Source organism: Nothoprocta perdicaria, unplaced genomic scaffold (assembly GCF_003342845.1).
Source record: "Nothoprocta perdicaria isolate Ctin4 unplaced genomic scaffold, notPer1 scaffold_305, whole genome shotgun sequence".
NCBI classification, from domain to species: domain Eukaryota; kingdom Metazoa; phylum Chordata; class Aves; order Tinamiformes; family Tinamidae; genus Nothoprocta; species Nothoprocta perdicaria.
Genome location: NW_020455539.1, coordinates 438,165 through 463,984, shown reverse-complemented (window position 1 = coordinate 463,984; position 25,820 = coordinate 438,165). Strand labels below are relative to the sequence as shown.

At 39.5% G+C, this 25,820-nt stretch overlaps 1 protein-coding gene across 1 annotated transcript; it reads right to left on the bottom strand.

Moving 5' to 3' along the window:
- Window positions 1–871: 871 nt before the first annotated feature.
- Window positions 872–24,380, bottom strand: ASIP (agouti signaling protein). Its single transcript, XM_026042498.1, has 4 exons — window positions 24,331–24,380; window positions 6,387–6,541; window positions 3,158–3,219; window positions 872–1,494 (listed from the first exon to the last, which is right to left on the bottom strand). Exons 2-4 carry the CDS (start codon window positions 6,538–6,540, stop codon window positions 1,318–1,320), a joined length of 393 nt encoding a protein of 130 aa, XP_025898283.1. The 5' UTR covers window position 6,541; window positions 24,331–24,380; the 3' UTR covers window positions 872–1,317.
- Window positions 24,381–25,820: the final 1,440 nt, after the last annotated feature.

Here is a 25,820-nt window from a genome sequence, read left to right as displayed (position 1 = left end):
AAAAAAATGACAGATCTGGGTTTTGGTAGGTGAAATCTTGAATTCTGGAGACAGTTTTCAGGTCTGCTCCTCCCTCTCTCATGACCTATCCCATCTCTCTGTATTTTGGCAAACGAGGGATTCCCAGCTATGCCACCTTGGACAACTCAAGATTGGATCTTCAAGAAGAGAAGACCCAATTCTCTCAAAAGAGAAAAATGTTTTGGGGCGTTTATATCCTGCTGCCCAGGTCTTGATGCATACCTTCCCTAACCACAGAACTATTTCTGACTCTTCGAGGGTTGATGCAACTCTTGCACGTTTTTTTTTTTTGCAGTTACTGTTTGCATGAAGCTTGCCAGCCAAATTCATGGCTAGGTAGGTGCTAGGAATAGCCCACAGTGAGAACGTACATATGGACTTGAAGAAAGAAGATGGATTGCTTGTAGCAGTTTTCTTCAGATTGTACACGTGGGCTACACATTTCCTTTTTTCTCATCTTTCCTTTCTTCCTTTATGTCCTGGGTATGTGTTCCTGGTTTTGGTCTCTAGATGAAATGACACGTACCATGTCTAGGGCAGCAGGAGGCAAAGTGTTAGGGATTGCTTTCTCATGTCTGGGGAAAAAAATCTAACTCATAAGGCACAGATACATTTAGGTGAGACTATACATGCAGATTATACATCCTGGAGCTCCTGGAAACCCTGGGTATGAGTGTACAGATACTGAAGCTCATGTGGGGGGTAATTACAGCATTTCCTGTCTGTTTTGGATCTGTTTTTTTTTTTTTTTCCTAAATAGAGTAACTTAAACTCCTAAATTTTGTTGAATGTGTGAGGTGGGAGTGAATCTCCAAACCTGCATTTTTAACTGGGTAGTTTGGTTCTGTTAGGAGCTTGAGCAGTGACGTCCTGTGGGCAACTCTAAGCCTTGGTTCATCACTGGATTAACCAAGACCATTTGATTGTGGTCATTTGTCTGTTATTAGTGTAGGTCTTGCAAGTTCTGATTGGACGATATTACAGTCTGATGGTGTTACCCTTCAGGAAAAGAAACAAAAAAAAAAGACTTTCTTCTTTAAATGCGGGTCAGCTCTGCTGAAAATACTTGTTCAGTGTCCATCTCTCTGGCTGAGCACTCCCTTAAAAAAATATCCTGTTTATGATAACGTCACCCCGTGAAAAGAAAGAACCAAACTATTATCCATTTAGTTTTAGGAGAGGTAAATCCAATCTACCAGCTTCAAAGCTCTAATTGATTGCAACACATGAGACAGTTTGAAATATACACTTGAGAAGCTAATGAAAGACAGAGCCTGAATGTGTTCCTGGTTTGCCTTAGCACTTGGGGTTTAACAGCAGACACTGGCAGATGGTCTGAAAAATTCGGCATTTGCACAGAGCACAGTAGTTACAACATGAATTCAAGTGTGGCTTGCAGGTTTTGAAATTTGGCACGCAGTCAGCTGCAGGTGTGGGCCTTGGTTTTGGAGATGTCTTCGGTTCAGCATTTTTCTAGGAGAGAGGCATGAAAATTCATACTACCATAAAACCACTATTAGTTAGAATTAAAAATAGATGCATAGAAATCGAACCATGGGAACTTCTGGCTTGATATCAATAGGCAGTTGCTTGTAGTAAAATCTATATTAGTAGCAATATAGAGTTGACGTGATGAGATCAGAACATGGGAAATGCTGGTCTGAGAGCAACCTCTCAAGGGAAATGTTTGGCATGGCATGAACCCCATTTTTGGAGTAATTAGAAACATGAGTGGATAAAGTTTTAGAAGATATTGCACGGCATGAGGCTGCCCTAGCAATGAAAGGGATTCAGTCTTCAGAGACGAGAATAGTGTTATAGGCAAAATGAAATGATTAATTACTCTTGGATTCGGGAACTTTTCAAATAAAAGAAGGAAACCTCCCTGACAATCCATGGAGTTCCTATCTGCTTTGTTTTATAGACTGTGAGGATGAGACAAAGAGGGGCTGTCATGTGTCAATACCCTCCTCACACAGTTGGCTTTTCAGGCTGCTTTTGGAACGAGGTAACCCTTTCTGCATCAGATTTGTGCACGGGGATCTTTAATCACAGTCATTGAGAGGTGGACTGAAAAAAAAAATGTTACCTCTGTATGGTTGGGAAGAGGGGAAACTTTAGCTTGATCAGCACGTCCTGGGGCTTGAGCCAGACCTCTGGAGCTCTGAATGGGTTTTTATTTTCTTTTTAACTTTTCAGTTTTCACAAATTTCAGCTGTAAGTTACAAATTATTTTGAAGTCTCCTAGGTGCTCTAGGATAAAATACCTGGATAACACTTCTAAGAATTTCCTGCCTCAAGCAGAAGGTGGAACTAGACAATCTCTTGAGGTCTTTCTAGCCTTAATATTCCTGTGAATTTAACAAGGAAGGAAGATTGACCCCATAAGACGCATATTAGAAAGGAAAAGAAGGAAATCCAAATATTTGTTGTTGCAGTAATGCCCAAGTTGGCTATAAATGGCTGTCATGACTAATTAATTGTAAAAGGAAAACGCTGTTTTCTACCCTCCCTGATAGTCTTTAGGAGTCTGGCCCACGAAACAGTTCGTGTTTGACAGCTATGAGTAACACTACGTCAAATAACAAACCCATCAATCTTTTTCTAGTGACCCAATAAAACTGCTGGTTAATGTTTTCAGCCACATGCCAACTTCTTAGGATGCTTCCATTTCAGCTATTTTGCATCGACAGTTTAAAAACAGTAGATTAAGCCTCTGCTTATGCCTCTGCACTGCAGACCTGCACAGTTAACCTACATGCTGTTTCTGGGAATGTATTCTTTTGCAGACACTAAAAAGTTTTGCCAATACTATAAAAAGATTTAGGTTAAATTGTTTTGTGTTGAAAGAGATACAGAACAGCTATAAGCTGTAATTAAGCTAAGGTTTTTTTTTCCACTAGTGCTCTGCATCTTTTCCCTGCTTGATCAGAGATGTTAGACTAGGTCATCTCCAGGTCCCTTCCAGCCTCAACCCTTGTGTGATTCTGCTTTTACAGTATTGAGATTTTGACATTTGTGCAACTTATTTAGATCAGGAGAGGGCTGTGTAAACCTGTCCAATAAATGCACTGAGGAGTGGTATTAGAAATAATAGCCACTCTAACTGGAAAATGTTTTTGGAACAGCCACTTACCTTGGATGATTTCTTGTTTTCTGCCTCTTTTCTGCTGACTTTCTGAGATCTTTTAGTTAGATCTTCAAAGAGAATAACACAACAGAATATAAAATCACTTTTACAGCAATGTCACCTCACCGTTGCATATTTCCACTGCAGAGTACACTGTAATTAAGCTGGTGGTCCCTAGGGGCCAGTCTCTCCTAAGAGTAGTATGACTGAACCTGTGTTGTCACTGTTGCTTGTGCAGACCACTGATACTTTTATTTTAGGATATATTTCTTTTACGTGTTCCGTAGTCAGGTATGAATGATGAAATATGATGCAGAGGAATAAAAATCAGGGTCAGTATGTACAAGGATGAGAATGTCTATGCACTCCAGTCACATCACAAAAATAGAAAAACCTTCAAAAATTTATTTTTATATTCTGCAAAGGTAGTGGCACCTGCATAATTTGGGAACAAATTAACACATATACTGTGGTTCTCACAAGCACAAAAATCACTTGCCTAACTTCCATTTGCAATGACACCTTTCATTCTTCATTTTTTTCATTTTCTACTTACCATCTTGTTTTACAAAATGTTACTTGCAGAGGTGTTTTGTTAACGCACCTGTAGTTTTGAAGAGTGACTATATGAATATGTTAATGTACGTGAACAGATTCTTGGATTTGGTAAATTTTTGTGGGTAAACCTCATACTATGCTTGATGTGATTTTTTTTTTTTTGGTTAAGACTAAAGCATTCCTAGAGTGAATATTCTTTATTATCACTTAAGAGATACCAGTTTTATTATTTTAATAACTCTATTATTACTGATTACTGTTCGCTCCACAACTAAAATCAATATTGGCATCTAACACAACAAATTGCTTTAGTAAGATGTGGGGAACTTCCCAGCTCCATATTCAGTATACCAGAACTTCCTACCCTTTTTGAGTAATTGATAATTGCTAAAATATGCAAAATTTTAGAATAAACTCTTTAGAATAAACTGTTTGGGGCTGTTTCAAGGATTTTCACTTACTAGTTATGGATGTGTTTCTAGGGGACAGTGGAAGGATAAACTGTATTTCAGGAGTGTAACACTGTCAGTTAATGAAAACATGGTTTAAAGGGGGATTATTGCTCTAACTAGGATGAGTGGTTTAGGTCTGGTTCCACCTGTTGTTTTATGTAGGTGTGATTATGTTGTCCTTAGAAACCTTCTGGTACTAACCAAGATGCTCATAAGAAATTTTCATTCTACTGCAAGGGCAGCATGTGCCTTTTCTATAGTACATTTGCTACAGCACACACTTGTTGAGGCTGTCTGCATTACTTTGCTTACAAATTGCGCTGCTAATGTGCAGATAGAGGGGACAGGATTTTGTTAAACCGAGATATAAACTTTGCTTGGACCTAAAAGTATTTGAATTATTCCATAGAATGTAGGAAAGAAGAGAATGAAGCCCAACAAGCAGAGGAGAGGGAAATGTAGAACTGCTTATTTTTGGCATATGAGTGCTGTAATTATCTTTTCCGTAGTTCATCTGGTTTAGGCAAAACATCAGGTTTCCCCCGACGGACCACTAATCTCATAATCCTCATGTTCCCTCTATCTTGCTTTCAACACCTGACCAATTAACCAGGTCTTTACAAATCTCATATGTCCAAATACCTGGAAAACATAATACAGGCTCGCAAACGTGTTGACAATGCACACCTATAAAACTTACTGATACGACTGTGATCTGAAGTGTTACCAAAAGCGCGTGTTAATTAGGGGATTGCATGTTTTTTCTAGCTGACACCAGCAAATCCTCTGCTTATCTTTTAAGACAGAATTCAATTGCAGCTGTAGGGTTTATTGAATTAGGGCCAATCACAGCACCCTGTGAGACCACGAGCACTGTGGTTGATTGACAAGTGTTTAATCAGCCAGCTGCAAATGGGCTTTATTAATTTAGTTAGGCTGCAGTGACATTTAAGAATGAAGGCATTAGTGCCTCAGCTCTATTCTGTGTAGCCAGCCAGAAGGAGCAGGACTTGCTGTAGATAAATGTAAGAAAACGTGATTGAGAAATGTTTAAACCAGGGTTTTGATAAATGACAATATTTTTTTTCTGTTAGCTGATATAAAAATAAGCCATATATAAAAACTGTTAAATCATAAGGAAATGAGCATCTTGGATGTATTAGGAGGGAAGAGGAAGCTGCAGTGGCTTAAACCTTCCCCGTCTTTGTTTCAAATTAATTATTTCCATGGAAATGGGAGAAAGCAGCTCATCAACCCATTGCTACGGTAGCATTACCATAATAAAAATCAGCAGCTGTGGCTTCACACTGAACCCTGAGCACTGCATGGGTGTTGCTGGGGCTGCAGGCAGTGCGAGCGGGGCAGCTCACCCAAGGATCGGAGGACCTGGCTCTCCAGCTGGAATAAGCTCCTTCAAAACACAGTCCAGATTCCATGGACTGGAAAAAAATGGAAATGATTTGTACCAGTTTTCTTGCTTGCTTGGCATTGGTTCAAGCTTCCTTTAGATACAGGACAAGAAAGGACCATATTGGTGTCTTGTTATGAATAAAACCTTGGAATAGCTTTGCAGATGCCTCTGGGCCTGAAGAAGCAAGTGCAGCCCTGGTCGGAAGTGTCACAAGGGGCTTTCCATCTATTTTGGTCCTTTTTAGAAGAGTGAGTTAAGACAGTGGTTCTAGTTCAAGCTTTCTTGTGTTTTCTTTGATGTTATAGGAAGAGCAGTACGAGTTTAAAAAACTTGAAGTTAAGAGAACCACCTTCAGCCAAGTTAGGGATTCAGTGGTCCAGATTTCATTGGAAAGGCATGTGTCTGGAAAGGAGCTAAGAAATTACTGTTGGTTCTTAAAGCAATATTGGGCTGAGCAAAAGTGCAGAGAAAATAAAGGAAACCAAGTAAGAGACCAACCTACTTTGAGCATTAGTTTTGAAATATTAATGGAGAAACATTTCTATGGAATATAAAAAGACTTGCAGCACGATAGGAGCTTCAGGGAAGAACTATAAAGCTAAAGGATTTTTTTTTGTTTTTACTCTGAACTATGGTTTGCCATAATGTTGTTCTTGGATGTCAGGGCTGAATTGCCACTGCACCTCTGTGTAGTAGCCAAAAATTTGTATGAAACTGAAATTTGTAGTAGGCTACCCAAACACCCCATATTAATTTATAACAGTATTTTATGCAAATCTGGTTAATTTGGTGCCAAGTGGTAGATTTTACTAACCTACTATGGAGATGGACGAGAGATCTGGGAGATTCATTTTGTTGTTCTTTGACAGGTTGCATTCTGCCTTCTCTTCAATGACCAGGTGGGAATGGGCAGCTCTGAGCAAACTGTAGCAGAGTAATAAGCTCAGGAAGAGGTTCTTACTTTCCATCCTGAGGAGAGAAAAATTCATTTGTCATGAAAACCAGAATCAGTCCAAACGTGTTTGGAGAAGAGATACTACTTCTACATCCACAAGATGGATCGCAGGAACGTCACTGTCATGTTGTGCAGTTTCACAGATGTGCCTTGACAAAATTCCTAGGTTTCCACAACTTTGTTTCTAATAGCAGGATATCTGAGTACTGCTGTCTGATGGTGGGCTGGTCAGAATGATCTGAGTGGAAAAGCACTACCTCAGATATAACTATTTTGGACAGTTATTATTATTAGCAAAAAGTTTATTCTCAACAGAACAGTAAATATGAGCTCTCCTTCCTGAGTTTTACAACGTTGTTTATTGCACACCAAGGGGAAAGGAATTTCTCCTGTCACTTTGTGACGGATATGCTCCTTTCTCAGCTCAACCAGACTTTTCACATGGAGCCCTATTCAGGTGTGAACCACCAGGGATATTATGTGATCCTGGTAGTTGGCTCCTTGTTTTCTTCCCAGACTCAGACATTTGCCAGCAATAGGTGCTGATGGCTGCATGCTGATGGGGAGATAAGGCTGATGGTGCAGACACCAGGCAAAAGCCCTCTGAAATGAGGGAAAGAGTACAAGTCTTATCCTGTAAATCCGGGGACAGCTCGAGAGCCCCTTGATCTCTCCTTGCAGGCTGCAGAAGGCTGCACATCAGGATCTCCCCTTGAGCAGGGTCGCCTCTCAAGGTTACTCCTCGAGGTTGAGAGATCCCTTTCCACAACAGATTTGTGGTAAGTGAATATAGCGCGCTCTCTCTCTGAATTTGTAAACTTGACTTTGTAACTGTGCACAAAATCCCTTAGTCGTAAACCGTTGACCAGGTCTGGGACTAGGATTGGATCCAGCCTCACCCAGACTCCTCTCAATCTGAACCTCGTGACCCAACGGGAGGGTGCCCATGATAATTGTGTATTATCTTGAACCTCCAGGCAGTGAATAATTAGCGACCTTGCCATAGAATCTCATGAAATCCTTGTCCATATTAATAAATTCTTTCATATGAGTGAAGTGCATTGTGTCACTCGCACCCCGCCACCAATCGCTCCGTGACACGCTTTTGACTAGCTTAAGCACATCAACTTTGTTTTTCCCTAGGAACCACAGAAAGTCTTGTTTTCAGGTTTGATCTGTATAATCTAGGGGGGGAAAAAAGCTTTTCTTCATTTACAAATTGAAAATTTACAAATAAGCCATGGAGAAATGCCCTATTTTATTAAATCCTGAATGTGATGCTCTGATATGATGGTGAATCATCGCCATAACTCATGCAAGTCATGAAAGGCCCAGTGCTATAAAGCACTTTATGTGCTTTAGGGTTTAGTATGTACTTATGTTTTAAGATCTAGCAAAGTCAATGGGATTTGAACATATTTATAGAGAAACCTGAGCTCTGCTGAATCTGGCAGCATACCCTGGAAGAAAGCCACTGGCCCTGGACAATCTCCATGTGTCTTGGAGAGCAGCAGTGTAGTGTGCACAGAGCACAGAACCACTTGGGACCTCTTTCTTGTAGATTCCTAGCTTGTTGAAGATCAAAGTTGATTTTATTTGTATTATATTTATGCTCATGAGTTTATGCTCATTAGTCTCACGCTGTGTCAAAGTTACGGGAACTCTCCCTCAGAGGCACTGCCAGCCCTTAGATCTATCAGTAGCTTTTTGTCAGTGAAAAGCTACCAGTAGTAGTAAAAAAGGGAAGTGAAATAACTTTTCTTTTGTGCAGATAATCTGGTTGTAATAAGCTGGTGTCCAGGGAGTTGAAAGAGGAAGAGGTTCTGTGTTAGAAGAACCTGAATTTAAACACTGCAGCTAAACTAAGGCTATATTGCACTTTCTTATATGGTTCCCACTAGCCCATTCTCTCTTGTGAGGTGTCCAGAGATACTCCTCCAAGTCCAAAGCTCCTCCAATGAGCTCTATGAGTGTATTCCAACTCTTTGGTATTTCTCAAAGATATGAGTAAACTGAGATCCAAGGTGCATCATAGGCTATGGATAGACATAACCTTTGAACGATTTGAGGAAAATTTTGTAATTGGAGTTGTCTACTTTTTCAAAATATGCAGTAAGTCTAATAAAAGATACTGCGTAAAAGCCTTAACTTGTTTAGCACTTACATTTGCTTATTTTCATAGCATCTCTTAGTGTGCAGGGCATGTGTATCACAAGTAGATGTAGGCAGCTGGGGCCTAATCCCATACTTCAAGCTGCAGTGGAGGAAGCAAGCTGAAAGTTCACAAAGTTTGCACTCGGTGGTGTTCACTCTGTAATATTTGCATTTTTTTAAGCAACTTTTTAGTCCAAGTGTGAGACAGTCACTAACATATCTATGATTTTCATATCAGTGTGCTGCCTTCCTTGGAGCACAGGTATAGCTGGCACATAGTCATCTGTTAGAGACTCTGTAGATGAGCCTCCAAAACACTGTTTAAATAAGCTTCCTCTATGCTAAAATGTTGTCTCCAATGTACTTCCTTGCCTTTATTTCAGCAGAAAACAATTGTGTCTGCACAAATATGAGTAAATTAGTAAAATTTTACCACCTGCATCTGTTCACTTCAAACAGAAGGACATCTGAACACGATCTTGTGTTCAAATGCAAACCTCGCTGCACATGTTGATTCAAATTCTCAAGTGTGTGTTTGATTGTCATAAGCAGTTGGTGGTAGGAATTTTACAACCTTCAAGTGATTTTTTCAACCTAAAAAAAAAAAAAATGCATATTTGAGTTGAAACCTGTACCAATTAACTGTAAAAGTAACAGTCCTCAGAGCTGCAGAGGTTGTTGGGTCTATGCGTTCTGGTTCACCCCCACCCCTACACAGCCCTGGTGAGGTCACATCTGGAGACTGTGTCCCGTTCTGGGCTGCCCAGGACAAGAGGGATGTGGAGCTGCTGGAGAGAGTCCAGCGCAGGGCTACCAGGATGATCAGGGGCCTGGGACATCTGCCCTAGGAGCAAAGGCTGAGGGAGCTGGGCCTGTTCAGCCTGGAGAAGAGAAGGCTGAGTGGGGACCTGATCACTGTCTATAGATACCTCAAGGGAGGCAGTGAGGAGGAGGGGGCGGCCTCTTTTCAGTGGTGGCCAGCGACAGGACTAGAGGAAACGGCCACAAGCTGAGGCACCAAAAGTTCCACAGGAACTTAAGGAAACATTTCTAGACAGTGAGGGTGCCAGAGGCCTGGCACAGGCTGCCCAGAGAGGTTGTGGAGTCTCCTGCTCTGGAGATGTTTAAAACCCGCTTGGCTGCAGCCCTGTGCCCCGTGCTCTGGGTGACCCTGTGAGCGTGGGGAGGTTGGACTACATTAAATGATCTCTAAAGGTCCCTTCCAACCTTAAGGATTCTATGATTCCTGAGGAGGTGAAAGGTGATTGGTAGAAAGTGCAGTTACATGTGAAGATGAGAAGGATGGTTGTAATCTGAGGATTCATCTTTTCGATAGTCTTTCAAAATCCTTGCTCAGGGTCTTTTTTTAGTTTATTTTTGTTTTTCAGCACTAAAAGAGACTTACTTTCTGGTTTTGTACCTTATTTTGCAATTTTCCTTCTAGGCCTCATCAGGGGATGTTGAATCAAACTATTTTTTTTTAGCCAAGGCTTAGAAAAATCTTTTTCTGTGAACACATAGCTTTAAAACACTTTGTTTCCCATGGTGCCCTTAGCAAAAGGGAAATATTTTGCTGTAATAGAGAGTAGTATCTCTAGAGGGTTACCATTTATTATTTTTACTGAGGCCAAACTAAACTAGAAGAAATCAAATACTTTTGCTGCAATTTGGGAGATTTTGGGTTTTTTTTTGTTTACAGAGACTCAATCTTGCAAAGCACTGAAATATAACCACAGAGCTAAGTTTAGCCACAATTCAACAAATTGTTTGAGCATGTGCTTAGCCTGTAGTAGTGCTTCCACCTGAAACAGATGAGAACAGAAGCAGACACTTGCACTTGTTCCAGTGGAACCAGTAAGAGCCAAGAGAGACATTTTACTGGTTTGAAAAATCCAAAGTTAAAGAAATCAGCAGCAAGAGCTGTGGTAGGGTTTATTTTGTGAAGAATTATGCCTCTTGAGGTAGGTTTATTGGCAACTGACTGCACACAATGCAAATCAGAGGTGCATATTCTTTCCAGGCTTTAGAGGGCATTGTCAAAATCACATGAATAAATATAAAGCAATAGCTCTTACTCTCAAACTACAGAATAATTTAAATGAAATCAACGTAACTAAAGCTTTCCTCACTGAATAAAATAGGAGGCCCTCCTTTGCCCTTTGGGATTTGCAGTCTAATCTGAAATTTAATGCATTGGAGCTATTTCATTTGAGGGGAGCGTCTTAGATTCCCTTTAGAAAGCAACCTGACAACATTTTTTATTTCTTACATCTCTGAGGTTCTGGAAGAAATGTCACAGGGTCAAATTTTGAAGGGCTCTTTTTACCCAGAGACCTAAATCTCAACCCTCTTACCAGGTTCTCTCTCACTCTGCTTTCATGCTCCCCTGGCAAGCTCTAGCTGTCAGCTGAAAGCTGTCAGAAAACATCTGCCCTTGTTTCACATGCCATTGCTGCCCAAGGAAATTTTACCTAGCTTAATAGCAGCTGCTTTATAAAAGTGTAGTCTAACCTGTGCTATGTATATGCACACTTAACATATATCTCTTTACTGTAATACAGTTTCTAGCCTTTGCGTATTATGAGGTGAGATCTTGGAATCATCAGAAAGAAAATAACTGTAATTTTCTGTTCTTCTGTTATGTGTTTGGTTTTGAGTTTTTAGGCCACGTTGGGATCATGTTTTCCTGCTTTTCAATTGCAACAGCAAAGATAAAGTGCTTAAAACAGACCCAAAATCACAACACTCCATAAATTTTTAATAATCTTTCTCCAGGATGAAGGAACTGAAAGAATATATTTGCTTCTGCCATTCTGATCTACTAGCATTTTAAGTACAGTCTGATGTTTGCAGCATATTGTGCAAGCTGTTAAAGGAGGAACTACATTTTTTTATACTACCTTTGCTTCAGACTGAGGTGAGAGAATTCTCTAGGATTGTCCAAGAAGTTCAGTTTTCAAATGCTTTTTAATCTTCATCACTCTCATTGGCTTTACTGGGTGATGACTGACCACTAATTTTAGCGTTCGGGTAAGATTAGAACCCAAAAAGGAAGAAAATGTCACAGCCGTGACTTGCCTCACCAAAGCCAGGTAGGAGGGGAAGTGACTGTCTAGTTCATCTCTCATTCTCATAAAGAACAGGTCTTTGGCGTGGCTGTACCTGATGCAAGGAGAGAGTTTACGCGTGCATTGACTCTAAGAGCTGCATTGAACAGATTTTAGTTTCTGGCAGTGTTCCCTGAGCTATCTATAAAAGTTAAAAGCTGTTCAGGTGCCTGCCACGTGAGAGCCATGACATTACAGAGAAACTTCAGAAGAAATGGCTTGTAGCAAAAAAAACCCCACCGTACCTTATTTGAGCATGCCATCTTGAACTAAAAAAACCGCTTTGGGCACACTGGCAAGAAACTTAGACTTTGACTCCCTTATTAATATTAGTCTACCCATTCAAAAGAGGAATCTTCATTCATGATTCAAGGAATTTCTTAAGTTGAAATTCCTCAGGTGGGGGGAAAAAAAAGAGCAAATGGCCTAAAAGAAAGTGAAAATACAATGATTTATCTAGGAAGACATGTTGTTGTCTGCCATTCTTAAAGACTGCTATTACTTATAATTTCCAAAGAAGGAAATCGCTTCTAGGTTGCTCTTTGCTCCAGCCAGCTTTCACACACATCGCTGACACTTTCCCATATTACAAGACTAAATAACAACAGACAAGTTGTGATCATGAAGTTAGAGATCAGCTGGAGTTTACAGCTATCTCGTGATTAATGATAATCCTTTCCCTGACCTTCTTTTAGCCATAAGGTGGCTATTGCTGACTGGAAAATACAGTTGTAAGGCAGAAAATGCTTTGGAGGAAGGTATGAAATGTGGTTGGTGTTAAAAGCTTATCACTAGAAGCAGGCCTTTTACTCATAAAAGTATTAATAAGCAATGTAGAGTTTCCCAATGGTCTCTCCAAGGACTGCAGCAAGCATCTGTGTGTACTCAGGAAATTAAGGTGAAACTGCTGGACAGCAATCAGCATGAGGGAGAGAATGTGGGAAGTAACTACACATGTCATAAAACTCACAATTATGGAGAAGAACCCCCAAATCTTCAAACGCAGCAATAATAGCAGCAAAAGGTTAACACATGAGACGTTACCCTGCCAGAAACCGTCGTAGTGTGGAAACACTGTCAAAAGCAAGTACAGATGTTTCATAGAGATTAATTTTCAGAAACAAAGGAGAGCCAGAGCAAGGTATAGGAATGGGCCAAAAGAAAGCAGATTTCCATACGTTCAGAAATGGTAAGTAAAATTTCACAAGATACAAATTCAAAGTAAAAATAACAACAACAACAACAAAACAAGTTCAGGAAACCAAATTTGTGCTTAGAAAAGGCGAATGAAACTCAATCTCAGTCAGGAGGTTTGAGTCAAACTCAAAACTCAAAGTCAGGAAAAAATGCTGGAAAAGTTGTCAGAAAATTTGCCTCCTTGCTAACTGCGAAAGAAAGATGTGAACTATAAAGCATGCACAAATTTTAAATGAGAAAAGGAAATATTTTTACAGATGTGAAATTTCAGTTAGAGTTTTTGCTTGGAAAAGCTCTTTTACAGGGTATAGTAAGTTAAATCAGATCAAAGCAAAAAGTTGCAAAACCACAGAAGAAAAAAATAAACTATTTTTAAGTAATAAGCTTGTAAGTGTATGTCAGTTTAAATGTGCATATATCTTCTGTATCTGCTTGAATATCTATTTAAAGTTTGCGGAATTAAAAGAAATCTCGTGGCTAAGATAATCCTGGAGCTTATAAATATGAACAGAGCTACACATCTTCATGCAGAATACTCAAAAGTCGAATTGAATTGAGCTGCCTAGCTCCACTGGTAGCTAAGAAGCTAGATCTTCTGTTTTTTTCTGTACATGCTGACGAGTACCCATGTTCACATCCAGCTGATTAGCCACAACTAAGCCTGTGTTGGCTGTACTGGACAAGAGAACCATTCCTCGTGCTGAATCTTTGGCTTGCTTTCGAGACAAGGTGGCTAGTAGGCAGATTACCTGAACATGGATAGGAAAATTTTTCATTTTGATTTTCTTTTTGCAAGTTGTCATTGCTGATATTTTGGCCATTTGGTGGATTTTAAACCCCTATCTTTTTAACCATATCAAGAAAAACTGAGTGAAACTTGTTGAAGTGCTGAGTTTGGTGCATTGTTATGCCCCAGAATCACAGCACGTCTTCATCTTCATAGAGGAACTAGGTAAACACCTCTGCCATCCCTATAATAAAGCAGTTCCATATCAATCTTTTAATTTTCCATATAGATCTTCAATCTTTTAATCATCAGCCTACATTTATTCACAGCCAGAATATGTTTATGGATCAAATCCATACAAATGGTATTGTTATCCTGCACTATTGAATTCTTTTCACAGAATCACAGAATATTCGAGGTTGGAAGGGACCTCCAGAGATCATCTAGTCCAACCTCCCCGCTCCAGCAGGCACACCCAGAGCATGTGGCACAGGGTGGCATCCAGGTGGGTTTTGAAGACCTCCAGAGTAGGAGACTCCACAACCTCCCTGAGGGCAGCCAGGGCTCTGTCACCCTCACAGTAAAGAAGTTCCTCCTCACCTGGAGATGGAACTGCCTGTGCTGCAGGTGGCACCCATTATCCCTGGTCCTGTCACTGGTCACCACCGAGAAGAGCTTGGCCCCTTCCTTCCTACATTCCTCCTTCATGAACTTATGCATGTTAATCATATCCCCTCTCAGCCTTCTCTTCTCCAAGCTAAACAGGCCCAACTCACTCAGTCTCTCCTGGTACGAGAGATGTTCCATTCCCTTAATCATCTTAGTTGCCCTCTGCTGGACCCTCTCGAGAAGCTCCACATCCCTCTTACACTGGGGAGCCCAGGACTGCACCCAATACTCCAGGTGCGGCCTCACCAGAGCTGAGTAGAGGGGCAGAATCACCTCCCTTGACCTGCTGGCAACACTCCTCCTGATGCAGCCAGGATCCCATTGGCCTTCTTGGCCACGAGGGCACTGCTGACTCATGGTTAACTTGGTGTCAACCAGGACTCCCAGGTCCCTCTCTGTGGAGCTGCTCTCCAGCAGGTCCACCCCTAACCTGTACTGGTGCCTGGGGTTAGTACAGATTTTCTCTTTACTCCTTATTCAACTAGCGAAAACAGCCATTCGCCATGCAACCATGCATGCATCTCACAAATTGTTTCTCACTGAAAGTGATTTAGGTAGGAGGAGACCTAGGGAGATTTACAGTCTAATCTCTTGTTCAAAACAGTGCCAAGTTAGTTTGGGTTTATGGGAATCCCAGAGAGATCTGAATGTCTCCAAGAAGGAGACCCCACAACATCTTGTTTGATCACCTCTGTAATGGCTTTTTTTCCCCTTATCTTGAGCATTCTTTTTTTTTTTTTTTTTTTATTCCTCCTTCCAGACTCTTATCTCCTTTCTTGGTGTATTTTTTTTCATGCCCCATATGTAACCTCAGAGCAAGGAGCAGCTGATGTTCTGTATCTTTTCTATTATCATAACCCCAATAACTTTACTCAAATGAACTATATTTGTCATACAGAGACGAGTGAATACTCTGGGGAGCCTTCTGCAGTGTTTGCTACTGTATTTTAAGTTTGTGTGCAATTTGAGCTTTAAAATTACATCGATGAAATTGAAATCACTCTACCTCCTTTGCTCCCCTAATGTTTTTATTTTTATTTTCTGTTATTTTCTATTCTACTTTTTTTTCCTTTCATTTTCAGTGATCCACCATGTTCTGTTCTTTTCGATATTCTTTTCGATAAGACATTTCCTTTAGACAAATCTCCCTCACTTTTCATGCTTTCATCCTTTCTCCTTTTATATTCTTTTGTTGTCTCCCTACCTTGTTCTCCTCATCTCCAGCTGGCTGGTCGTGAGGAAAGGAGCAGTAAAATGAGATGAGATGCAACAGTGCAGAAGCCAAGTTCAAACACTTAAACTTGAGAGCAAAAATTTTACTAAGTTAATAGCTTCTGGATTTCAAATAATAGAAACTGGGTGTATTGATCACAGCATGACCAAGGGTGACAATTCAATGCAGCTGTGAAAAAGCAAATGCAGCTCTAGAATATATCAAGAGAAGTTTTCATAAGGGAAATATAAATGTGTTTAATATCACTGTGCAGAGGGTCTTCATTTGGAGCTTTGTGTCCAACGCTAGTCACCCATGTGGAATTAAAATGCATTTCAGTTAGAATAGGTGCCGGCAAAGAATATTAAAATAATTACTAAAAGTTACTGCTTTCGATAGCATGTAATCTTAGCAGATGTCTTTGATGATATACTCAAGTATATACTCAACTTCTTTATATTCCATCTGATACCATTTAAACAGAAAGTCATACTGGCCTCCATTCTCTCATACATGCTGATGACAAATGTGAGAACATTTCATTTACACTTGTGCTAAGCCTGAAAATTATTCAGGCAGAAGGATCCTCTTCAAGCCTAGAAACAGTGCCCTACGGGTCAAATATTATTCTATTTTTAAGGTTGCCTGCATTGACCCATTTTATAGTATTTTAAGTAAAAATACATTTTTCTACAAAGAATAAATTTTTGAAACTTCCCTGATAATTTCTTCGAAACAATTTAAATAGATATGTTACATCTCTTTATCAAACTTGGCTTTATTAATTTTGATTATTCTTCCTGTTGTATTGCATTTAATATTACCTGCTCCCTCACTAAAAAAAGGATCTCTTATAATTTTATGGCATTTGATTATCATAGCTTTTATACTAGCATTTCATATTTCTGGAAGATGCTTTTGGTAGATGATGAAAAGAAAGAAAAATTATATCTAAGATATTATATCTTAGATATTATCTAAGAAAAAGATAATATATCTTGATATATTATCAAGAAAAATTATATCATATGGCAAAAAATATCCTCTGTAATTAATATTTTTTTTTTTGTGGAAAAGAGGAAATGACCATGATTGTGGAAACGCTTTCATTTACTATACTTGATAATAAATTTGTGTTATTTGAACTTTATTTTGGAGTATTACTCATGTACACATATTTTCCAAGGATCCATGTAATCATCTCTGTAACTTTTTCCACTCTAGAAGTATATTACAGAATACTCTTAATACCATTTGCTTAAAAAATATCAGTTGTATTTAGAATTTGACTCTGTTTTGAGATTATGTTACAGTATCTTTAACAGTATTTGTATCATATATTTTTTTAACTTTCTTTGAGGCCAAACATAGGATGTTGTCAGTCAAAGCTGTTCTTCATTTTGGAGAATTTCTAGGATAGATTTTCATTTGCTACTGCATATTGTATTTTGCTGGAAATTATTAATAAAACAAATTCACTTCGCAAATTCTTATTGGTATTGTTCCTTTTTTTCCAGTAGAAATATCTTATTTAAAGATACTTTTACTACCCCTTGAATTTAGTTAAGTGCAGAGGAAGAATCATACACTCATTACCCTCAAGACCAACACACGTTGGCTCAAGGCTAGGGATGGCATCAAGTTCTTCTACAGTGTGTTCTTGTTAAGAGTAGTCATAATTTAATCAATGGAAGAAAGTAGATTCTTTCCTTTGTATGTCTGATAATTACATACACAGATACAGTTGCAGAAGTTGTATGTCAATGTTTCTTACATTCTCAATCTGCTTAGCAAACTCCTTATAGCAGGTAGGAGTCAGAACCCACTGGGCTCCAGAGATAATTTACATTAGGAATAAAAATGAAGAGTCATGTTAGAAGAGAAACTTCATTTTCTCTTTCTCTCTCAATTATGATAACTAAGATGACAAGAGTCCTGTTAGAAGAGAAACTTGTTTTCTTAGTTACCAAAATTCATGATAGATTATGCTGGTCACATTCCTCCCTGCCCTTCAGAAGCCGTTGTGCATTGCCTGGGTCGGTGCGGATACCGTGTTCAGGACGGATATGACGATGACAACAGAGGCAGGATCAGCTTGCAGGAGGAAGGACTGAGGCAAGATGTAAGGAAAGCCTTTCCAGTGCTGGGGTTCATGAAGCAAGGTGATAGCTTCCCTCAAGATGATGTTATGTTGTCTCCAAGGTCAGAATAGGCAGGAATGGCTTAGGCAAACCTCTGTTGGTTTGATAAGCAATGCGATTACTTGTATTTGATACTAGGTGGAGGTGGTGGCCTAGCCTTCGCTTCTAGCACCAGGCAGAGAGGTCTTCCTGGATGGAGCTTATTCTGCCAACATTAGGGTAGATTGAATGTGTGAGTGGGTGAGCAGGAAGCATCCATTGATTGCTTCCTACTCTGAGGCCACATAAAGATGAAGGACATATCTCCCAAATGTTGAACCATTATTTCGCTTATGAAGGACTGATGACTTGTTGGCCAGTGTATTAAATTATTTAGATTAAGTGAGTTCAGGTAAGCTTAGCATTAGCTAAGCGTAAGCTTCAGGAATGACTGGTGAAATGTTTTCTTTGTTTGTTTCAGTGTTTTCATTTTCATTTTAAGTGGAATCATGTTTGGAAACTTGCCTTTTCTGTCTGTTCTAAATTCAAGTCATGCTCTATCATACAATAATTGCATAGTGTTACTATGAGACTGTGTGTCTTTTAGTCTCCATGCATTTAATCTGCCTACCATTGATCTTGCTTCATTATTTTTAAGAGTTATAGTCTGGTTTATTTATATGATTAACGTCAATTTTTCTTGTGCTTTTACATCTTTTTTTTTTTTTTTAGAAGAAGACTGTCCTGATTGTAAGGTTGTTTGAAGCTTGGATTATGTATATATTTTTAGTAGGCTCAGTAGGTATGATTTGGGGTTTAGGGCACTTCAATTGCTCTTCAAGCTTCCTGAGCTGTCTCTTTTTTTGTGTGTTTATCTCTAGAAAGTGCACTTCCTGGAGAAATAGTTATGATCATTTCCTTATTACATTTTCAGGGTTATAAATGGCTTTGATTAGCAGACATTTCTTTCTTGATAAGTTCCTTGACTCTTTCCTATGTATGACTAAGTAATAGGCCTCTAGTATGGCTGTTTGAGAGCTCTTATTTGTCATCTAAGACCTGACTTTTAGGATATTAGTTATGAAGTGTTTGATCTGTGACTGGCTGAAGCTGATGGAAGACTATCCTCAGAAACCCCTTGGGCAAAAATAATCATGATGATGGCAAACTGATAAATCAGAGTATTAGTCAAATTACATCTGACGGCTTAAAAGAAAAAAAATAGCTCTCTAGATTTCCTGCTGATTGACTTTAAGAAACTCATTTTAAACTCAAAGGACGGAGTTTTCATAGTGAAGCTAATGAGACAGGAGGAAGTGCTCAGAGGACCATATGATACCTATTTGCGTTGGGTGGAAAGCAAAGTGAGTAACAGGAGATGTGCTGCCCGTAGAGGTTCCCGTTGTGTCGTACATGCGGGGAGGATGGGGCACAGCTGCGTTGATCAGGCATAGTGATCAATCCAGGATGTTGCATCCATGAGTGCCAGGAGCCCCAGGGTACCAGCGAGCTCTGTAGTCTCTTCCCTGCTGCTCGTGGTTTGGACAGCTCTGACAGGGCCCAGCTGTACCTTGGGATCAGGCTACTGCGAAGGAGGGGAGGATGCTCCATGAGAGCCTGAGGCCTTGCTCGAGAGCTACGTGGGACCTCAGCCCTTCACCCCAGCAGGAGCTGCGCCGCTGCCGGGCCTGGTGAACCTGATCCACCAAGAGGCTTCAGCTCGGCCCTGCCTCGTCACCGCAGACGTGCGGATGGTCACTCAGCTGTGGCTGTCGGTGGACCCGCTCTGCTCCTCTTGGTGGGACTGTGTCGTGTTGGGGAGGACATGGAGTGGTCTGGCCCAGTGGAGCAGCCCAGTCGCGGCCCTCAGGCCGAGGGGGACTGCCAGAGGGCTAAACATATTCCTTAGCTGCTGGGAGAAGAATGCGGAAAGGGAAAGCTAGAAGAGGCCGTGACTAGAGGAGTAAATTTCAGACAGCTTGTTTTCCATTTGTAATGAATCCTAAATACAGTAGTTTGCTCCATACACGGATCCTTAACCTCATAAACTAGAGTGTTTTGACTCATGTTAATTTTTGCCTGTTAATAAGCACGATTTCTGCTTGAAGGTGCCACTTGCCATTGATGGCACATATTGGCCTGCTGTAGTTAAGTGGCTGGTGCTGGACGGAGGGGACAGAAGCGCGTTCTGGTAGAGTCAGTGATCACTACAGGGAGAGGAGAAAGGGATGTCTCTAGACGTGCCTTCTGCAAGCACGCATGGTGTCTCTGTGTCCAAGCAAATCTGTGTGATCATGCTTGTGGCACGGATAAATAACGACAGTTGGAGCCATTAAAGTTGATAGTTACTTAATGCAAATCCATTCATTATTTTTTAATGTCCTTTCAGCTATGAGGGAATAAAATATACTTACAGTATCATGCTTGTGGGGTTGGAGAAACCCGACCTCAGCAGCTCTAATAATCTACCATATGGAAGAAAGGCGTTGGAGTGGTCTTTGGTATATACGGAAGTTCAATGAAGGATCTGGGTTGTCTATATGAAGTGCCGTAAGGCAGAGCTTTCTTCATGGAGGAAGGGAAATGCACATGTGGCCCAGAAATGGTAAAAAAAAAAAAAAAAAGGATGGGATGAATGGCTGAAAGATTTCTATTAATTGATAAGCTATTCATAGGAAAACAGTATGTGTGCTCAGGCATCTAAGAAAAAATTAAGATCATAGTAGCAATATCATGAAGGTTAGGATGAAAAAATCCTTTTATGGAAAGCAGTGACTAGAAAAGGTTTGGGAGCTCCTGTAAGAGTAGTTTGACAATGCTGTTGCCGAAAGAGCTAGTGTAGTTCTTGACAAAGTAAACAGGATTGGCTTCAAAAGGAAATAGAATATTTATTTGACATTGGCATGGTTTTAACTGGAAAATGCTCCAAGAAGAACACTGGGTGGAGAGGGTTTGGATAAAACATAAGCACGATCAAAGGAATGGAGAAATATGTCTTACAAGCATTATTTAAGCTCAATCCATTCAATATTAAAGAGAAAACTGTGGAGTGTCTCAATCAAGGAACATGCTGGAGGTGGCCAGGACTTTTTCCGTCTATATGACAAAGGTGCCAGAAGTGGAAGCTGGTGCTAATAAATTCTGAGATCTTGAATATTGTTTGATTATTAACTACTCTTTAGAACAATTACCCAAAGGCTAAAATGAGTTTCCTAATACAACAAATTAAACTAATGGTTATGTTTTAATTAAGAAAAAGAAGTTCTAATTGAAATAGCGACTACATCTTGGCTTGCATTACCTATTATTTGAGGGATCATAAAGAAACCCAAAAGTCTAATCCTTATCTCTCTGAATTTGTGAGGGGCTTATGTCTGAGTATGCACCTAGAGGACAAAGCTGTTGCTTTTATGTTTATTTTGTACCTCAAGTGTCCAAACAACTTTATTTAAGGTCTCCAGTTATCTATATAATAGAATATTGTTTCAGTACAGTTATAATTAAATTTTAAATGCTGAGATCTCTGAAACTCCATATTTCCAGGAAAATCATATTTACCTCAATGGTGTCAGCCTTTCACAATTGGACACAGTGAATCAAAATATTTCAAATCCTTATAAAACATACCAAAGCACTTGGAAAATAAGCTTGATTCAGCATGGAAATGATTTTTGCAAGGCTTGAAGGAAGGGCTGTAGGAATAGCCTCAACACTCTGTTGCTATTCTATTTTCTTTCTTTTTCTCATCAAATATACTTTTGTTCCCTCTGCTTCACAGATTTGCACTGTCATCTTTCCGATATATATCTTCGTCGCATTTGTATAAAATACATGGGTTCTGTATAAAAATAAAAATCTGCTTTTATGTGTCTTATATGTGTTTTATGTGTCCTCTTTGTGCTTTCAAAGCCATAATGCTTAAAGGCTCTCCTGTGCCCTTGTGCAGAGAAGGGACAAGAAATGAGCCTTTGTAAAAGGTGTCTGCAGGGATTCTTGCAGAGTGATGGGTTTAATTGATCACGGGAGCAAGCTGGATCTGGTCAGCGTGGTCAGCAGGAGCTCTGCCCTTTTATTTCTCCTGTGTTGTGACCCATGCTTCATTGTGGGTTATTGGGCAGACTATCTTGACATGGGGTTTGTCACCTTTATGGGGTGTGTGTGTGTGTGGGGGGGGTTTATTATTATTTTTTTAAATAGATGTATTCTTGCCAACAGCAAAAGTGTCTCATTAGCAACTGCAGCCAGGTCTGCCCTGGAAAGCTGGAGCTGCCCCGGCGATAGCTGCTCACTGTCAGGTCAATGCTCCTGATTTAAAATCACAGGTATAGGAGGTACATTCCATATAGGCACCTTTTGAAATAGAGGGAAGGAAAGAAGAGAAGAAAAAATACTAAAAATCTCTGCCTTGCTCTCTGCAAGGCAGAATAAAAATAGTGAAAAATATATGGATTACACTTAAACCTAGGTTTTCATTTCATTTTGTGACTAAATACTTGGCTAAGCAGCTAACCTGATCATTAAATAAATTTGACTCACTCGATTTAATGGTGGTGGTATGATGGCATCATAAAGACCCCTAGGGAAGAAACAAGGATTTTTTTTCATGACAAGAGTATTTAAAAGGATGGGGAGAAGCGGATGAAAGAGATCTAGCGAGCCCTGAAAGTGCAGAGCACTCTTCAGTGCTATGTTTGACTTCCTGATACTTGCAGTTGAATAGATATAGTTCACCTTAAATTAAATTCTATTTCAAAATCACCAGGGTCAAAACCTATCAAAAACAGTAGCGGTTTCAAAACTAAAAATCATATCCTATTCAAGAAATCATTTTTTCCCCCTTAAAGTTGTTGTTTTAAGAGATCTTTAAGTACCAAGAAGTGTTATACAGTGGTTTCCCCTATGAAAATACATGCACGACACATATATATTTGATAAAGTTGGTTTAACTCTCCAGTCAAGATTCTTATTAGGTTTTTTTTCTGTAAAATCCTGGGTACTGACTTGTGCATGTGCCACTACTTCTGAGTCTACTCGTGCTTCAAGGATTAAGATAAAATACGAAAAATCTCATGCTGAAGTCTGGCAAAATTATATTTAGTTTTCAGAGTGAAAAAGGGTTTTTTTCCTTCTTTTTTTCCCCCCATGGTCAAGTAAAATAAAGTGTTATTCACCTCCCCTTCTTTCCAAGTTGTCTTTCCTCTCTATGATCATTTATGGTTTTTGGTTTTGTTCTTTTTTTTTTGGCACTTGGACTGGGACATTCACAACAGCCTTTTAGACTGCTTCAATGCAGACAAAATAAAGTGGGAGAGATGTAGAGAAGTGCCTTTTAGTTCTTTCAAAGCATGACTCAAGCTTGGTTTCCAAACATCCAGGAGTCTTAAAACATCCAAAAACGGAGACTGGAGAGACTTTAGTACAACTGTCCAAATATCTTGCACATTAAAAACTAAATTGGAGTCTCTATAGTTCAGGATAGACTTCGGAGACCCCTGCCTTTCTCAGACAAAGTGTTCCTGGGTTTAAGAAGAGAGGTCCCAAACTATAAAAATGCCCAAGAAAGAAATAAAGTTTTGAACATTGCTTGCTTGCATGATGTGGCTGACTATCAAAATAGACTGGTGGTAAGAGATGTATAATATACAAAGAGAAAGAAAACAGCAAAAATAGAGAAAACTTCAAGAAATCCATCCAGCTAAAGCTATAACAATCTTAATAAAATGAGAGCATAAACTGGAGTCGATATAAAGTGAACTGAAGTGCTGTTAAAAATTTTCATGGGTTATAAATACTGTTATCACAAATGAAAATTATATTTTTTCTCAAAATTCCGTATGGTGTTAAATAGTTAACATCGTTTGCTTTATTTATCTAAAATTATGATATTATAAATATTAATGAAGAAATTAGTATCAGTACTTTTTTGTTACATACTTGCAAGAGAATTTACAGGACAAATTGGGAAAAAAAATAGTATCCAAAGTTGAGAGAGAAGCACTGGGAAGAATATAAAGCTTTAAAAACAGTGAGCAGTAACGAAAGATACAAGAGGAGAAAAATGTTATTTTAAAACTGTATAGTAAGCCTATTTATCTCATTTAGAGTAACAATAAAAAACTAAAAAGAATTAAGTCCCTGCTAACGAATTCAAGCAATGGAAAAATAGTCTAGAGTATGTATTTTGGTAGATTTAAAAATGCATAATAAAATAGTTTACAGAGATGATGATGAAAAAAAACCATGATTTGAGGAAAACCTTAGATAAAAGTCGGTTGAAGTAGAACGAGAGAAATTTGCAACGAGAAACTAAGAGCTGGGTACGTGTCAGAGGGAACCGAAACCCTCCTAAATCACGGGCTACAAAAAGAAAGCAAGCGCTTAAAATCAGACACATAAAACTGGAGCGATTGAACGCAAAGGTAGAATATCAAAGTAAAGAGACTTTTCAAACTTTATTGCTTCCCAGACCTTTAAGATAAATTTGCCGCAGGGATTAGAGGCGATAAGACTACAAAGACCCTTGGTGCCCCATAACGCTAAAACGCGATCTTTAAGCCCAAGTCATACAATGCAAATCAAACGCCCTGGAGAAGACAGTTAAATATTTTGGTCCTACCGAAATAGCAAGCTGTTGTTCTAGTCATCAGGCTCTAAGGAAAAATCAAAGCAGCTGCTCTCCCTTGCTCTGCTGATCTGCAGCGAGTACAGGCAAAGCTTTTGGAGCTGTTTGTAGTCCCCTTGGAGCGCAGAGCAGGCTGCTCTTAAATATCACCTCCTCCCAAAAGCCATGCAGAAGTATTTGCTCCACTTTAGCTGACAAACCGATAAGCAGGATGGGCAGCCTATGCTTTTTCTTGCTGAATTTCTTCTCTTTCTCTATGCTTTTCTTTTTCTTCTCGTTTTCCTCTTTTTTTTTCTTTTTTTTTCCTCTTTTTCTTTCTTTTTTTTTTTTTTTTTTTTTTTTTTTATTTGGTGGAAGGTTGACCCTCAGCCCCTCCTTCTCCCCTCTTGGAAAACCAAAGTGAAAGTCCGGATTCTGCGTTCTTTAGGCTAGGAAAGTTCTGGCTGCCGTCAGCAGTGGAAGGGCAGCTGGCTCTTCCACAGGTAGGAAGCAGCAGGGATCAGGCCAGCACCTAGGGAGCTGCTGGCAAAGCCCATCGTCCGTTTTTGGGCCCGTTCCTGCATGTTTTCCTACTTGACAGTCTCATTCCCTAGAAGGAGTGTTCCGATATTGTGATATATCTCTGGAGTGATGTGCTACATATGATATATATCATTATTATGATAAATGTGCGCTATCGGATGCTCCGCAGTTTCTGGAGGGTGATGACGGTAGGAGTTTTCCCATTGATTCATTCCACTCCTATGAGAACAATAGAGTGTAACAGTACAGAGGAGAAATACAGAGAAGAGCTGCTTTTTCTTTTCCTTTTTTTTTTTTTTGCTAGATAACTACCTGTACAAAACCAGATGGGTTTACCTAAATATGGACACAATTACAGCCGACACTTTAAATATCCCTCTGTAATTTCACATGGTTCGCAATACACTATCGAAATGTGCAGTTCCACAACAGTACACAAGGTTTTGCTGGATATTTTTGCAGCCATGTGTGTGTCACGTGTGCCACAAGGTTTCTTTTTATAATACCTGACAGTTCTGTAAAATGGAATCTATAGGAATAATTACTCATTAAATTTTTTAGTCTCTGACAAGACTGCCCAGATTTGCAGACTGATGAAGCAGAAGTTTTAGATGATAAATGGCAAAGCTGGATTGGCCAAGGCATTGGCCAAAATCAATGGATTTGGGAAGCTGAAGACTCAGACTTCATTCAGTGCCCCAGTGTGTATAAAAAGATGATTGGAAAGAAATATAAAGGCTGCTACATGATATGAAATAAATTTGTAGCTCTCAGCCTCTCTCAGTGTGAGTAACAAGCCATTTATACAGACACTGCTTCAGTCATCCTTCAAAATCACGTAATATAGCATTCCTTCTGGATTAGAAAAAATATATATATTTTTTTCTTTTATATGCTTGGCAAAATAGAGAAGAGCTGGAGAGAGAGAGAAGCTAACAAGATAACAGGAGCTGAGGATGCAT

What these genes read in the sequence shown, in the direction of transcription:
- ASIP (XM_026042498.1), bottom strand. Translation starts at nt 6,540, where the DNA reads ATGGAAAGTAAGAACCTCTTCCTGAGCTTATTACTCTGCTACAGTTTG. An exon ending in CTCGTCCATCTCCATAGTAG is followed by an intron (nt 3,220 to 6,386) that starts GTTAGTAAAATC and finishes TTCTCTTTGAAG; the next exon opens with ATCTAACTAAAAGATCTCAG. An exon ending in AAAACAAGAAATCATCCAAG is followed by an intron (nt 1,495 to 3,157) that starts GTAAGTGGCTGT and finishes CCTCTCTCCTAG; the next exon opens with AAAAATGCTGAACCGAAGAC.